The sequence below is a fragment of the Anomalospiza imberbis genome, chromosome 1, assembly GCF_031753505.1.
Source record: "Anomalospiza imberbis isolate Cuckoo-Finch-1a 21T00152 chromosome 1, ASM3175350v1, whole genome shotgun sequence".
NCBI lineage: Eukaryota > Metazoa > Chordata > Aves > Passeriformes > Viduidae > Anomalospiza > Anomalospiza imberbis.
In genome coordinates this window covers 22,103,244-22,116,563 of record NC_089681.1, presented here as the reverse complement: position 1 = coordinate 22,116,563, position 13,320 = coordinate 22,103,244, and the positions used below count along the sequence as shown (strand labels likewise).

Here is a 13,320-nt window from a genome sequence, read left to right as displayed (position 1 = left end):
ACATAGAATGAATACAATTACATAGTGTTACACGCATGTTCATAGAATACATGAAAAGCATATGTGAGAAGAACTATTGGAAATAAGTTAGAAAATGAAGTTTTGTCTTAACATAGCACTAAGAAAGCCATTACTGTTATTTTTGTAAAGATTGTGCTTAGTTTTTGAAAAGAAGAATTTTTTATTACTGTTATGTTGGTGTTCCAGTTTCCTTCTGTAGATTGTATTTTATGCTGAGATATCACTTTTTCTTCAGTGAAATGCCCATAGTTCTGAATTTGCAGAATGCAGTGAAAGCTGCAGTGGTTCAGTCTTCCTGTGCCTGTGGCTGAAAAATCTTTCTATTTGAACCTTCCTGTATTGGCAAAAAATGTCCTGAAGAGTACTACCTTGGGAAAAAAATCCCTGTTGTGGATTCTGTGAAGAATGGCCACAAGCACAAATTTGGCTTGGACTTACCTTGGACAATAACTGAGGAAGAAAGGACTGCTAGGCTAAAATCTCTGCCCCAAATGCTTTTCAGTTGTGTTGGGTTTTAAGATTGAAATCGTAAGAAACCAGACATGCATGGCTTTTTCTTCAGTCTTCTCTGCTTCTTCTTTTGCACCGCCCCATGACACTTTGAACATACTAGCTAGTTTTAAACAATTTTGATGGAGAATTAGTCACTGTGAGTATAACCTAACCAGTTGTGAAAATCAATAGCAGCTGGAGGGACCCTAGTGGTTATACTCTTCCTTCTGACATTGGCATATAAATTCATTGCCATTTCATTACCTCTTTGCTCTCTTTCCATCACCAGCACCTGCCAAAAGCCAAGCATTAGCCAATTGATGCTCAGCACTGAAAAGAGCTTGCTTGGATAGCAAGTGCTTCAGGCAAAGCTTTGTGCCTCAGGCCTTTCACTGTTATATATCAGAGGTTTATTGTGATGATGGAAATTTGAGAGCTGAGGATTACTCAATTTGCTGGGACCCTGCTGTAGGTCTGCTGTTCAGTAGTGTTTGGGATTAGGAGAAAATTTGGTCTGGACAGTATTCTACCTTTCTCTGGAGGAAGTGGGTGGCAAGGTTATGTTGTAATAAAAATTATTACTACATCCTTGGCAGGTGCTTGGTGGAGAGAAATCTTGCACATGGGGTCTGGCTTTCTAATAAAATCCAGTAGGAAATGTGTTAGGGGAAAATACCCTCTAAAGAAAGTGTGAAGCAGAGAACTACAACCCACCAGAACCGTGCAGGGAAACAAATACCATCAATCATCTAACACCACAAAGGAAAGTGATGTCTTGGTGAAGTCTGGGGCCAGTTGAAATAGTGCTGGAAACCAGTGCTAGCCCTCTGGCAGGTGGAAGAGAGTATGGCTTGAATGGAACAAACTTTTGCTAATGGTTCCCAGGTGTTGTTTAATGAATCAGTGATGTGACTGAGCCATGTGTACAATGGTATTTTGATTTTGTGGTGAATACTGCAGGAACAGACTTGATAAATCCTAGAGAACTACTTCTCAGCCATTCCTAATATTTCAAGGTACCTGCAACAAGGATGAGAGTATGTCCAGTCTTTGGTACAGTGTCTTCCAAAACAGCACACGCGAAAATGTAAGCAGGTGGTGTAATAAAAATGCATGTTTGTTGTAGTGCTGACCAGTTCAGTAGCTGGACCTGGAAGAGGGTGAGATGCTCCTCTAATAGGCCCCAAATTGTGTGTTAGACTGGATGACAGTGGAACAGTCAGTCCAGTGGAACTCCAGTCCAGACTGGTCTGGAGTTTTCATGTATGGAGATAAATGATTTGAACTTCAAATATAAATCCTATTTTGTTCTGATTTAATTTTCAACAGACTTTTGAAATTGATATCCATTCTTTTATCACTCTTAATTTTATTATATTTGCATGTTTCCGAACCTGAGTTGGAGAAGAGAATAGAAATGTGGGCCACTTCTCTTAGGTTTCAGTCTATTCTCCTGAGTGTATTTTCTGTCACTCTTTTCTCCCAGTCCTTCAGTATTAAACTGTTTCAGTCACTCTGCTTTCTCATTTTCAGTCACAGAGAGTATATGGGCTAGAATGACACATTTCAGCCCACATTACCAGTTTTGCTGAAGAAGCTCACCCTTCTGTTATGTCTTTCTTCTTGACTTTTCCTTTCAGTCAACCTTGAGAGTTACTGAGTTAGAGTTCTATGCACTGTGACTTTGTGTAGCAAACATTTCAGGATTGACTTTATTATCCCTTCCATCTTTGCTTCTACAGTGATGCTGAATTTTGAGTATAGCTGCCAGTGGCTACTGTAATATTTCTTATTTTGGATTGGTTTTGGGTTTTTTATGTAGCTTTGAGAGCTCTAGTCATGGGTCAGGCTTCACTTTGTTTGATATTAAATGCAGAATAGCACTACAGAATTAGCACCACCCCACCCCTATTCCTCCAAGCAAAGCACTGCACAAACTTCCTGTAATGTGAGAGAATGAAACCTTCAAAAAGCTTATCCTAGGAGAAATTGCAGAAAAGTCATTTTGGGATGTTTATTTCTATTAAAAAGCACTTACATCATGGTAGGTGGCCTCATAATTTTTTAAAACTACAGTAAATGTATCAGAAACTTTACTAGATGATCAGTTAACAGTTTATAATACAACTTACAATACACAATAGAAAGAAGATATTTGTGCAACTCCCCTCAAAAAGAACTTGCAAAGTAATTTTATTTGTTACTGTGCCTTGAGTGTTGAGAAATTGGTGTATATTTCTGAGAACCACTTATTGAGAACAGCCTGTTCTATTTATATTTGGCTGTATGACCGTATCACCATGGGCTTTCAGATGCTTGACAGCTCCTGTTCTTGTAAACAAAGGAATATTTCTTTCAAATAGCCTGGATAATCAGCTAATCAAAACAGTAGCAACATCACAGGGAGATTTTGTTATCTGGAAATCAATTGGAAGATGGCACATGTTTTGTGCTATCAGTGCAACAGATGCCTTACAAAGCTCCCCGGCTTACCTTTGGGGCTGCTGTGGCAGCTTTTTAGCCTGTCCACAGCATTTGTGTGGATTTTTAATTTGTACCTCTATTTTGGAGCACACTGTGCTGTGCTAACATAGAATCAACTCAAGGCTTATGCTAACACTGGGAGGTGGATGTAACACCCTCATCTAATGCATGTATCTTAAATGTGCGTTGTTGGTCATCCCTGCTAGTTGTTTCTGTTAATTTAACATCAGCCAAGATCATATGCAACAAGAGGCAAATAGAGGCTGGCACCTTGTTTAAATTGTTCTTGATTGCTCCAGTTTGTTTTGCTTAACCAGACTTAAACCTTGTTTATTTGCCCTGTTCCCCAGATCTCTGCCTCAAATTCATTGGAATTTCTCTTTCATAGTCTGGGACATAATATTAAGAGTTTATTTTTTGACATGTTTCTACATGAAATAATAGAGAAAAAAACTCTGGCAGAAAAAAAAAGACTTTCTAGCATGTTCTTGTCTGCCATAGAGAAAGACAGAGCTCAGTCTCTGAGTACTTGCTCTGAGTATTTGGAAAGATTTAAAACTGTGTTTTGTTACAGTGGGAAAAAAAGTGGGCAATCTCAAATAGTCTTTTGAAAGTACTAGAAGTATATAGAACCTATAATTTCTGTATGTAATGCAGAATTTCTTAACTATTCTGCAAAATTGGAACACAGCCTGATTTGGCTAAATTGCCTTAAATATTTTACACTGCCATAGTTTTGAAATAAACCTATATTTACATAATTTTAAAGTAAATGTGTGCTAGACTATTAAATCCCATCTTGCAAAAGATGTACAGATGTCATATGTGGGTCACTGGATTTTCTCTGTTTCAGTGTTATGCTTCTAGTTTGCTGTTCATTAAAAAAATAATAAAATTAATTTTCTGTACTAATTTCTATGCAGTGCTTAACCTATGTTAGCCAGCAGAAGTGTTGTTGTGAGGTTAGAAGTGTAATATGAATCTGTTTATGTGTAATGCATATTAGCAAGTGTATAGCAGTGGAAAAGAACCAGATATCCTTTTGAAAGCAAGATCTTGATGGTGCTTACCATTTTAGTGAAACCTGTGTATTTTAAGGATAATATTTTCAAAAATTTGTAATACTTTTTGTTTCATTTTCACCTGCAGAGGAATTGTAGTGCAATGTGGAGTGGTTTCTGGTGGTGATCTAGTCCAGCTTCATGCCCAAAGCAAGTCCAATTAGAATGGGTTGCTGCAGGGCTTGGCCAGCAAAGTGCTGAATAATTCGAGCACTGAGACTCTAGCACCTCTCTGGGCAGCCAGTTCAATACTTGATCACCCTCCAAATGATGAAAACCAGCTTGCCCTGCTTGGAACTGCACAGTTCAGATTTGTACCATGGAAAGATGAATGGCAACAGACACAGTCTGGCTCCCACTTCTCTCAGCATGTACCCTCCCAGTATGTAGCTGTATGTAGGCAGCAGTAGGATCATCCTTCTCCAGACTGGACTACCCTAATTTATCTGAGTCTCCCCTGAGAGAGAGCATAGGAGGTTGCTTCTGTGCCCTAACCACCATGGTGGTCCTCTGTAGATCTGCTTCTGGAGGTCTTGGAGAGCCCTCGGCGGGGTGCAGTATTCCATACAGTGCCTCACAGGGAGCTAAGGCAGGAGAAGAATTCTGCCCCTGGGTCCACCCTTGCTAATACAGCCCAGCACACAGCTGGCCTTTGCAGCAAGGACACACTGCTGGCTCATGGGCAGCTTGCTGCCACCTGGGACCCTTGGATTGCTTTTTGAAAAGCTTCTCTCGAGTGGTTTGGCTTTTAGTTTGCAGTTCCAGCTCATCTTTACCCTGGGTACTCCAGCACTACTCCAGCAGTACTCCAGCACTCAGCGTTTACATTTGGATTTCCTTGCGTTCCTGACAGCCCTTTCTGCACCCCCTCAAGGACTCTATCAATAGCAGCCCTGCCCACCAGGGCATCGGTTCCTTTCCCTAGGTTGGTACTATCCACATTTTTGTGGAGAACGCACTCTATCCCATCTTCAGGTCTTCAGTGTGCATGTTAAAATACCATAGACTTGGTACTGATCCCTGAAGGATGCCACAAGTAACCAGTCGTCAGCTAGACTTTGCACCTTAATCACAGCCCTGTGAGCTCAGTGGTCCAGCCACTTTTTTACTGAACTCCCACTATCTAATTGATATCTCACCAGTCTGTGAATGAGGAGATTGCCCATGTGAGGAGACTGTGCCAAAGGCCTTGCTAAAATGAACACATCCTGAATGTTGGTTCTAGTCTTGCCCCAGGCAACCAACTAGTGGGTTATATAACCAACTGCCCACTAGTGGGAAATAAGTTCCACTCCCCCGGTTCTTGCATCTTGCTATTTAAAATACATTTTACAGAAATATGAATAGATACCTTTTAATGACTTGTAAAGGATATTAAGCTTATTGTTTTAGAAACGATAAAGGATGAGAAGAAGCACATTTTATAGAGGAAAAGGAAAAAATGGGGATGGAGAGCTCTCTGCAAGTTTGTGTAGTAGGTAGTTTGAATCAGTTTGGGTTTTAAAATTTTAATTCATAATATTCATTGGTTTTAAACAATTTCTTTTTTTTTAATTTCTATAGAACCCAATTTTCTTTGTCGAACTTGATTTTATGAAAGCAGAGGGACAGTATTTTCATAAATAGCCAAGTGATCTCCAAGTGAACATTATTTTCCCGTAAAGTGTGCTTATGAGGCATTTTGGAGATCTTGCACGTTGAGTAGGATTTGTGTGTTTTAAAAAGAGAGCATGTATTTTTAAGGAGAAAACTATTTTGACTTTGGAAAGCATAATGAATAAGGGAAAGAATAATAAACAAAGATTATAAACTCCACTTATTAGGAAAGATCAAAGTAAACCTCATCTGTTATGTGTTCAAGTATTGTCAGTTGTAATTTGATAATTGACAATTTGCTCTAAACCTTGCAATAACGGTTTTAAATTGCAGTAGAAAATTAACTGAGGAACTTGAATATAACTTTACTAGCCTAGGTAGTAGAGTTAGTAGTCTTTAACATGTTGCTTATGACTTGCATAATTCTAGATCTAACCACAGTGCTTCAAAAAACATTTCAGCTGGCTACTGGATCTGACATGACTGTCAAAAGTTAAAAAGGAGCCTGGTGGTGCAAAATTGTATTTTTTGTATTTGCAGAACAACACCCCAAAACAGGACCTCTTGTTCAAATTTAAGTTTTCTAGGCTTTACTTATGATACAAGCTAGTGGGAAAAGATACTTTTGTAAATGTTTTATCTTATTTAAAAATTATCTCTCTAAATATATCATGAGTATTTTTAATTTTCCACTGCTGTGGCTATTGTTTGGAGTCACTGTCATTTATGATAAAATGAATGGGTGTTTATCAAATCTTGTTCCATAACTATAGTTATTAGCGCTTTTAGAATGTAACTCCCTTCCAACCCCGTTACTATTTTAACTTCAACTTTTAAATGTTTGTCATCTGGTGTGAGGTGGATTTATGGGAGTGCAGTAATTTTAGTGCTTTTTGGCTGGGTGTTTTTGATGACATCACTGTGATCTAGACACAGTGTGTGACTCTAGTTGGTTCCAGTTTTAAATAGTTTCATAATTATGCTAGTTTTGGCAGTTTCCTTGGAACTTTCTCCATCTCTTTAATGAACATGTTTTACTTCTGGGCTTATGAGACAACCACATGTTTGAGAAATTAATAGTGTGCTCTTAAAGTTAACATTGAGCAGAAGTGTGCAGATACAGAAACCTTCTGGATATATGTGTACTTAGGAGTGTAGTTTTTTTAAGTTCATGGCCACTCTTATCGTCTTCAAGTAATTGAAGAATCCATTTGGCCTATAAAATATCAGTAGCTGTTGTGGAAAATGGTGTGTTTGTTCATGCTCAAAAAACTCAAAACCAACCCCTGCAGCTCCCTAAAATATTTTTGATAATTGTGTATTGTAAAGAAATGAATGGATGTTATCCCAGATTAAAAAAAAAAAAAAGCCCCACCCTTTTCCAAATGTCAGGCAGGTTGAATTCTTCTTAAGTGTAGGTGTACCCTGTTATTTCATATGGATTAAGTCACACAGGTATATTTCTGAGATAAATTTGTTTTGTGTTTTGGCACCATTTTGGAACATGTACATTTTTGCTTGTGTTTAGATCCAGCTCAGTGTAAATGATTTGCAGCCGTTTTTCATCACAACAGAATTGTAGCTCAGGGAAATATGAAAAGCTTATTGGATGTAATGTGTTTATAGGTTGAGATTTGAGACTTTGTTTTAAAATTAAGGATTCTCCACCCCTTTCCTTTAGAAAACCATTCCCCCCCAAAAGCCAAAGTGCTAGTGTTTATTCCTAGTGGTCTCAAAGTGGTAAAAGCTTAAACCACTCTTACTTAATCTTTGCCCATAATACTGAAAAATATTGCATAGATTTTGTGAAGTTTTGAGAACATGTATTGAACATAATTATTGCAGTATGTAGATAGACAAGTTAGACTTGAATGTAATCAGGCTTGATAGAGTTAACACTTCAGAAAAAGAACTTCCCCATTCCCTTCTTCCCCCTTATCTTTGTTCTGTAGCTGACATAAATACTACAATTCCGGTGTAATGTGATCCTATTGGACCAATTGGGTCCTATCAGATCCAATCAGACCATTAAATAGTTGCAGCACGGCATTCTGTGCAATCCATGGGTGAACTTGGGGAAGAAGGAAATCCACAGAGCTCATTGAGCTTGGGCTTTTCTGCAAGTTCAAAACATGAACAGTTGTGTAGTGTCTTACCTGAAAAAATATTTCTGTGCTACAAGTGAACTAGTTTCCAAGAAAGAGTATATATATAAAAGTTATTTCAAAAATTTTAGATTGTGTGATCTAAGTTTTTTCAGTAAACTGGAGAGGAAGGAGAGTTGAGTTCTGCTGATTACAAAATACATGTTGATGAAGAGGCTTCCGTCATGCTGGGCTTCAAGCAAAGCTTGAAGCTCTTGCTTTATGTCTGTCAGGTATGCCATAAAGTGAAAGGCAATTTCTAACGAAATTGCTCCACAGTTCTAAGTTCAGGGAGAGTCTTCAGGAGACTTGCATTCCCCAATGAAAAGTATCAGAAGTTTGTCAGAGATGAGAAAACAAAAAAATGCCCTCAAAACAGAGCTGATTCTCAACGCCTGTTACGGGGTTTTTATGCAGTAGAATGCGACTTTCCCGTATGACTAAAATGAATATGTCTGTCGTATGCAATTGCCCCAAATGAGTTAAAGCGTCTTCCTTAACCTTATCTTTTCCCCAACTAAGATTATAGTGCTCTTCTTTTTTTTTTTTTTTTTTTTTTTTTTTTTTTTTTTTTTTTTTTTTTTTTTAAGTGAAATGGTCTTTTCGTTTTCTCAGATAATTTTTTCTGCAAAGGACTATGTCTATTGAAGTAATTTGGCTTAGGTCAAAAGCTGTGTTTGCATCCTCTTTAACCTGTACTTTTAATACATTTAGAAGAATATTTGCATTACTTCTCTTGGCTTTCTTACACTTGAGCCTTGTAGTTAAACTGTCATTCTGGAATGTAATGCGAATAGTACTGGTATATTTAAAATCCTGGATTCAGCTAATTAAGGTTTTCATGTGTCTGCAAATCTCATATTGAAAGGCTTATATCACATTCTGGAATTATGAGCTATGTTTCTGCTTCTGAATTCCTCATGTTGAATGAACTATATAGAAGCTCAAGAGGAGCAGGTGTCCTCAGTACATTTATCTTTTCTGGGGTCATGTTTTACTGTTATAGAAGTCTGCAAAAATATTTTGCTTTATGAATCAGTTTCAATTAGTGGTATTAGGAAGGATGTGAGCCTGACATCTTGGAACCATCTGAAGTGGTTTCATGAGTAGGCATATAAGCTCATACAATTAGGTAGTTTCTCATACTTGTTTTGGTAATCTGCAGGGCTCTGTCTCTGAAGGAATGTTTCAGCAGAAATGGAGCTAGAAGAAATATGTTCAGTTCAAATAAATATTTAAATAACAGGTTTCTTTTTGAAACTAAAGTTAGTGAAAGTATTAATTTAATGTTGTCCAACTAGTTTTGTGTCAACTTCTGTAGTACAGGATTGAATTGATGGAAAAACAGTGACAGAAATTCAGAACCTTTACCAAGTTCTCCCCACATTTATTTTCTTTCTGTTTGGTTGACTTCATTGCTTTCTTTTCCTCTAGCAGGAAGACCATGAAAGTTGTGGTTCCAGTTCAACAAACCGCAGTACCACAGAAAGCTTGAAATCAGCAGTAAAATCACGACGAGTTCAGCAGTCTGCTTCTCCTGACCCTGATTTACCTCCAGGTAATCCATAATTTCAGAAACTGGTTAGGTATTTTTCTGTAGCTCAAATACAGAAGTTTATTCAGATGGCCACAGTGTTTAAGTTAGACTATTATGTTTTTGTCTACTTACAAACTGCAAAGGTTAGTGAAATACTTGTATGTTAGAAAATAGAACCAAATCACGATAAAATGTAGTTTAATGCTGATTACCTTTCTTTCCATTTAATCAAATTCTTAAATTCACATAACTTATTTATAGTTCAAGGTAGCATGATAGAATTGTAGAATGACTTAGATTGGAAGGGACCTTAAAAATCATCTGGTTCCAACCCCCAGCTTTTGGGAAGGGACACCTTTCACTCAACCAGGTTGCTCAAAGGCCCATCCAGTCTGGCCTTGAACGAAGCTTTTCTAGGTAACCTGTTCCAGTGCCTCAAAATAAAGAATTTTTTTCTATTATCTAATCTAAACCTGCCCTCTTTCAGTTCAAAACAATTATCCCTTGTCCTATCTATACATGCCCTTGTGAACAGTCCTTTTACAGCTTTCTTGTAGACTCCAGGTAATGGAAGGCTGCTTTAAGGTTCTTCTGGAGACTTCTATTTCTCAGGCTGAAAACATCAAACTCATGTTTTAATAATGGTTTTTATTGAGCCTTTTATCTACTGGTGGAGATTTTCACCCATTTTTTCCTGCATAGGGAATTTCAATGTGAATGTGGAGTTTGGATGCTGACCTTGGAGAAATTTTATGATATAAAAATGCCTAAGGAACTATGTGGAGTTTGGATGCTGACCTTGGAGAAATTTTATGATATAAAAATGCCTAAGGAACTATGTGTCTGATTGCTATTGCCTCTGAGTTTGGATATGAGGTGTTTCATGCAGAAAAGTAAAATTGGAGAGTCCTGGAATGAATTGCAGTTTGCTGTCTTGGGTCATGTAATTTTAGATAGGTTAAAATACAATAGTTTTGTGTGAGGCTTTCTTGCTGTTTTTGTTAACAGAAACTTTATGCTTGACTTGAATCAAAATACAGCATTGACATTTAGTGGGTGTAATATGATGTGCTACATGGTATCATCTTGCTTTGAAATGGTTACTTGAGGAGCCAGGGCTGGAGGTTGTCTTAGAGCTTTGTGATCCAGTAAACTCCTGGCGCTTGGAACTGGGGTAAACCATTTCCTACCATGGACAGCGCTTCAGCTTTGGCAGCTCTGTGGAATTCGCTTCTTTGGGTCGCATCTGCAAACAACAAAAGTCAAAGGCTACTCAAAAATTGTATGAATATATTTCCTTCAGTGACATTTGCAGGATTTTGGTAAGTTACCTCCATGTGGTGAAATTGTATAAATATGGTTGTATTGTTGTAAATTCAAACAACAAAATTAAAAGTTGTAAGTACAGGTGGCTTCGGTTTTGCTTTTGAGTGGATAAATAGCACCGTTTAGTATAGAGATCTTATGTGGTAAAATGTCCTAAGATGTAATTTGTACATCCTGAATTTTAGTAGGATGTGGAGTCATCTGGTTAGTTTTGTTTTTTTGTTTTTAAGCTCTTGGAAGATGCATGTATCATATTTGTGCTGTATGATTTTTTAAGATTTATTTGTCTTTTTGTTTTAGTGTCCTTGGAGATTAATCTCCAGAGGCAAAGTTTAGCTAAAAATGTAGCTTTGGCAACAACAGACTCCTGCTAAACTTAAATTTAGATGTATTGAGTCTGATGATATTGATTCCATGACTAGAGAGATACAAAATTTTTGGAGTGTTGGGTTTGATTAAGTTTGCTTAATTTGATTAAGTGCATTTGTAGCATTTAATGCACAGTGCAGCCTCTTGGGTTCTGGACAATTTGAAAAAAATATACTTATGGACTTTATATTGCACCTCAGGAAAGAATTTAGCCCTACAGATTTTCTGGTGGTTTTATTCACTTACCATAGAAAAACTATATTTCAGTGGCAAAGTTGCTCATAGTGTTATTCTTAGAAATCACAGGAATATACCTGCTTTTCCCCACTTGTATTTAAAACAATACCCTTTTGAAAAAAAAAAAAAAAAACAGAAAAAATCAACAAACCCTTTATTATATATGAACTTGCTGATGTTTTTATTATTTTGTTTTGAATTTTAGGAATTACAATTTCTTAAAAAACTGTTCCTCATGTGTGAAAATCTCCTTACAGTATGTTTGAAGATAAACTTAATTAGGAACCTGGTTTCTGTATGATACTTCCAACAATATACTGTACCACTAGCTTGGAAATATCTTCATAGACAGTTTTTAGCAAATCCATTACCCCTGTTTTATTTGGAGGATAGAACTCTGCTTCCTCTCTTTATGCACTCAGCCAAAAAGACATACAGATGAAAATGGTGTTGCTCTTTTCCTGAAAGACCCTGAAAGCAAAATACTGAAAAAGCTTTGGACCTGTGGAGAGACAGCTTGACTTTCTTCAATGAAATTAGTAGCTTGCTTTGAAATCATAATTAAATAACTGGTTATAATTTTATAGTTGCTAGTTAAATAGTCTGCAAAAATATTTTTACACCGAAATTAGGAAAAGGAGCTAAATGCCTTTTGCTGCTTTTTATTTATATACAGGCTGGTTTACATCACTCTAGTGATGAATATGGGTCTCTTATGCCCCTTAATTATTGAAATAATACGTCTGGTTTTCTGAGTTCATATAAACTAAAAATGTTGCTGTTTGAAGGCATCAGAAAATCCTTAAAAACAAGTTATTCCACATATTTGTCAGTAGTTTTAGATTGATATGCAGAAAAAGACAATTCAGATTATGTTAGAAATCTGACAGTACTAAGCTCTGAAAACATTGAATTTGACTATATTTCTGGATTTCCTCTTTCTGGTCATTGAGGACTTTGAATCCTGAAAAAAGGAAAAATGTCCTATGTCAGCTGGGCAGATTTTTAGTTGTAGAGCTCAAGAAAATCACTTATGTAATGGTAAAACCTTCCACATACCCTAAAGTAAAAAATTATGTGAAAAAGATCAATACCTAGAAAAAGCAGAGCAGAATGGAAGTAGCAGCTTAAGTATTTTCCTAATTATCTGACAATGTTTTAATGTTCTTTTTAATTTTTAATTGGAATTAAAGTTGTTGACATAAAGGAGTTTTATTTCATGCAGTTTCAGAAAACTGCTCTTGAAGCCTGTGGGTTTAAGCCTCTATCATTACCTCGCTTTTTTCAGCACAGTCACCAAACTAGAACTCAATAGTGTCTATTAAACATATTTTTGTATGTGTGTAATGTGATAAATTTAAAAACAGAGAAATTGTAAGGCTTGCTTTTTTCTAGCACAAGTGAATTGGGTCCACAGTTAGGTTCAGCATACGTGAAAGACACAAATATGGATTTCTTTAAAATATTGTTAAAAATATGAATGTTTGCCACATACTGTAAATTCCCAGGTGAGATGGTTTTTCCAATAACATTACATCTAAAAACATGTAAGTGGTAAAAAACCTGTAAATGGATTTGTTCCCAACAGGCTTCAGTGCAGGTGCTTACTATTTGGGTTGTTGACAGAAATTGGTTTTGATACACCTCACAGGGCTCTTACTGAACAAGATGTGGATATATTAGGTTTTAGAATGAGAAAGTACCAGGTGTGTTAATGCTTAGTTAACTTATAAAAAAACTGAGGGAGCACCTAGGCATAATATATGCACATTTGAAAAGTAACCTAGCACCTGGTGTTCACGTTTCCAAACCTATTTCTGAATATCTCTCAAGTAAAAAAGTAATTGTTAAAATTCTTTGTCTATAGTAGCCCATAGTGTTCTGTTTTCTTAATTAGTTTTAAAGTTAATTAGCTCCGTATGCTCTATTGTATTCATAGTTTTTAACAACATTTTTTCTGGCATCTTGCATTTCTAGGATGCTGGTTGACTGAACAACTACACAGAATTTTACGGAGTTTTAAGTCATGTTAATTTTTGGGTAAAAATTATGC

The 13,320-nt window shown here is 36.7% G+C and overlaps 1 protein-coding gene across 7 annotated transcripts in view; it reads left to right on the top strand.

The window, feature by feature from the left end:
- Positions 1 to 13,320, top strand: part of VPS13B (vacuolar protein sorting 13 homolog B) — a 431,250-nt gene that overhangs the window by 35,310 nt on the left and 382,620 nt on the right. For 5 of the 7 annotated variants that reach the window (XM_068183916.1, XM_068183903.1, XM_068183879.1 and 2 more), the window contains exon 4: positions 9,233 to 9,356. In XM_068183916.1, the coding sequence (XP_068040017.1) occupies positions 9,233 to 9,356 (124 nt within the window). The remainder of the gene's footprint in view (positions 1 to 9,232; positions 9,357 to 13,320) is intronic. The other 2 variants (XR_010997092.1, XM_068183911.1) reach the window with 1 other exon arrangement.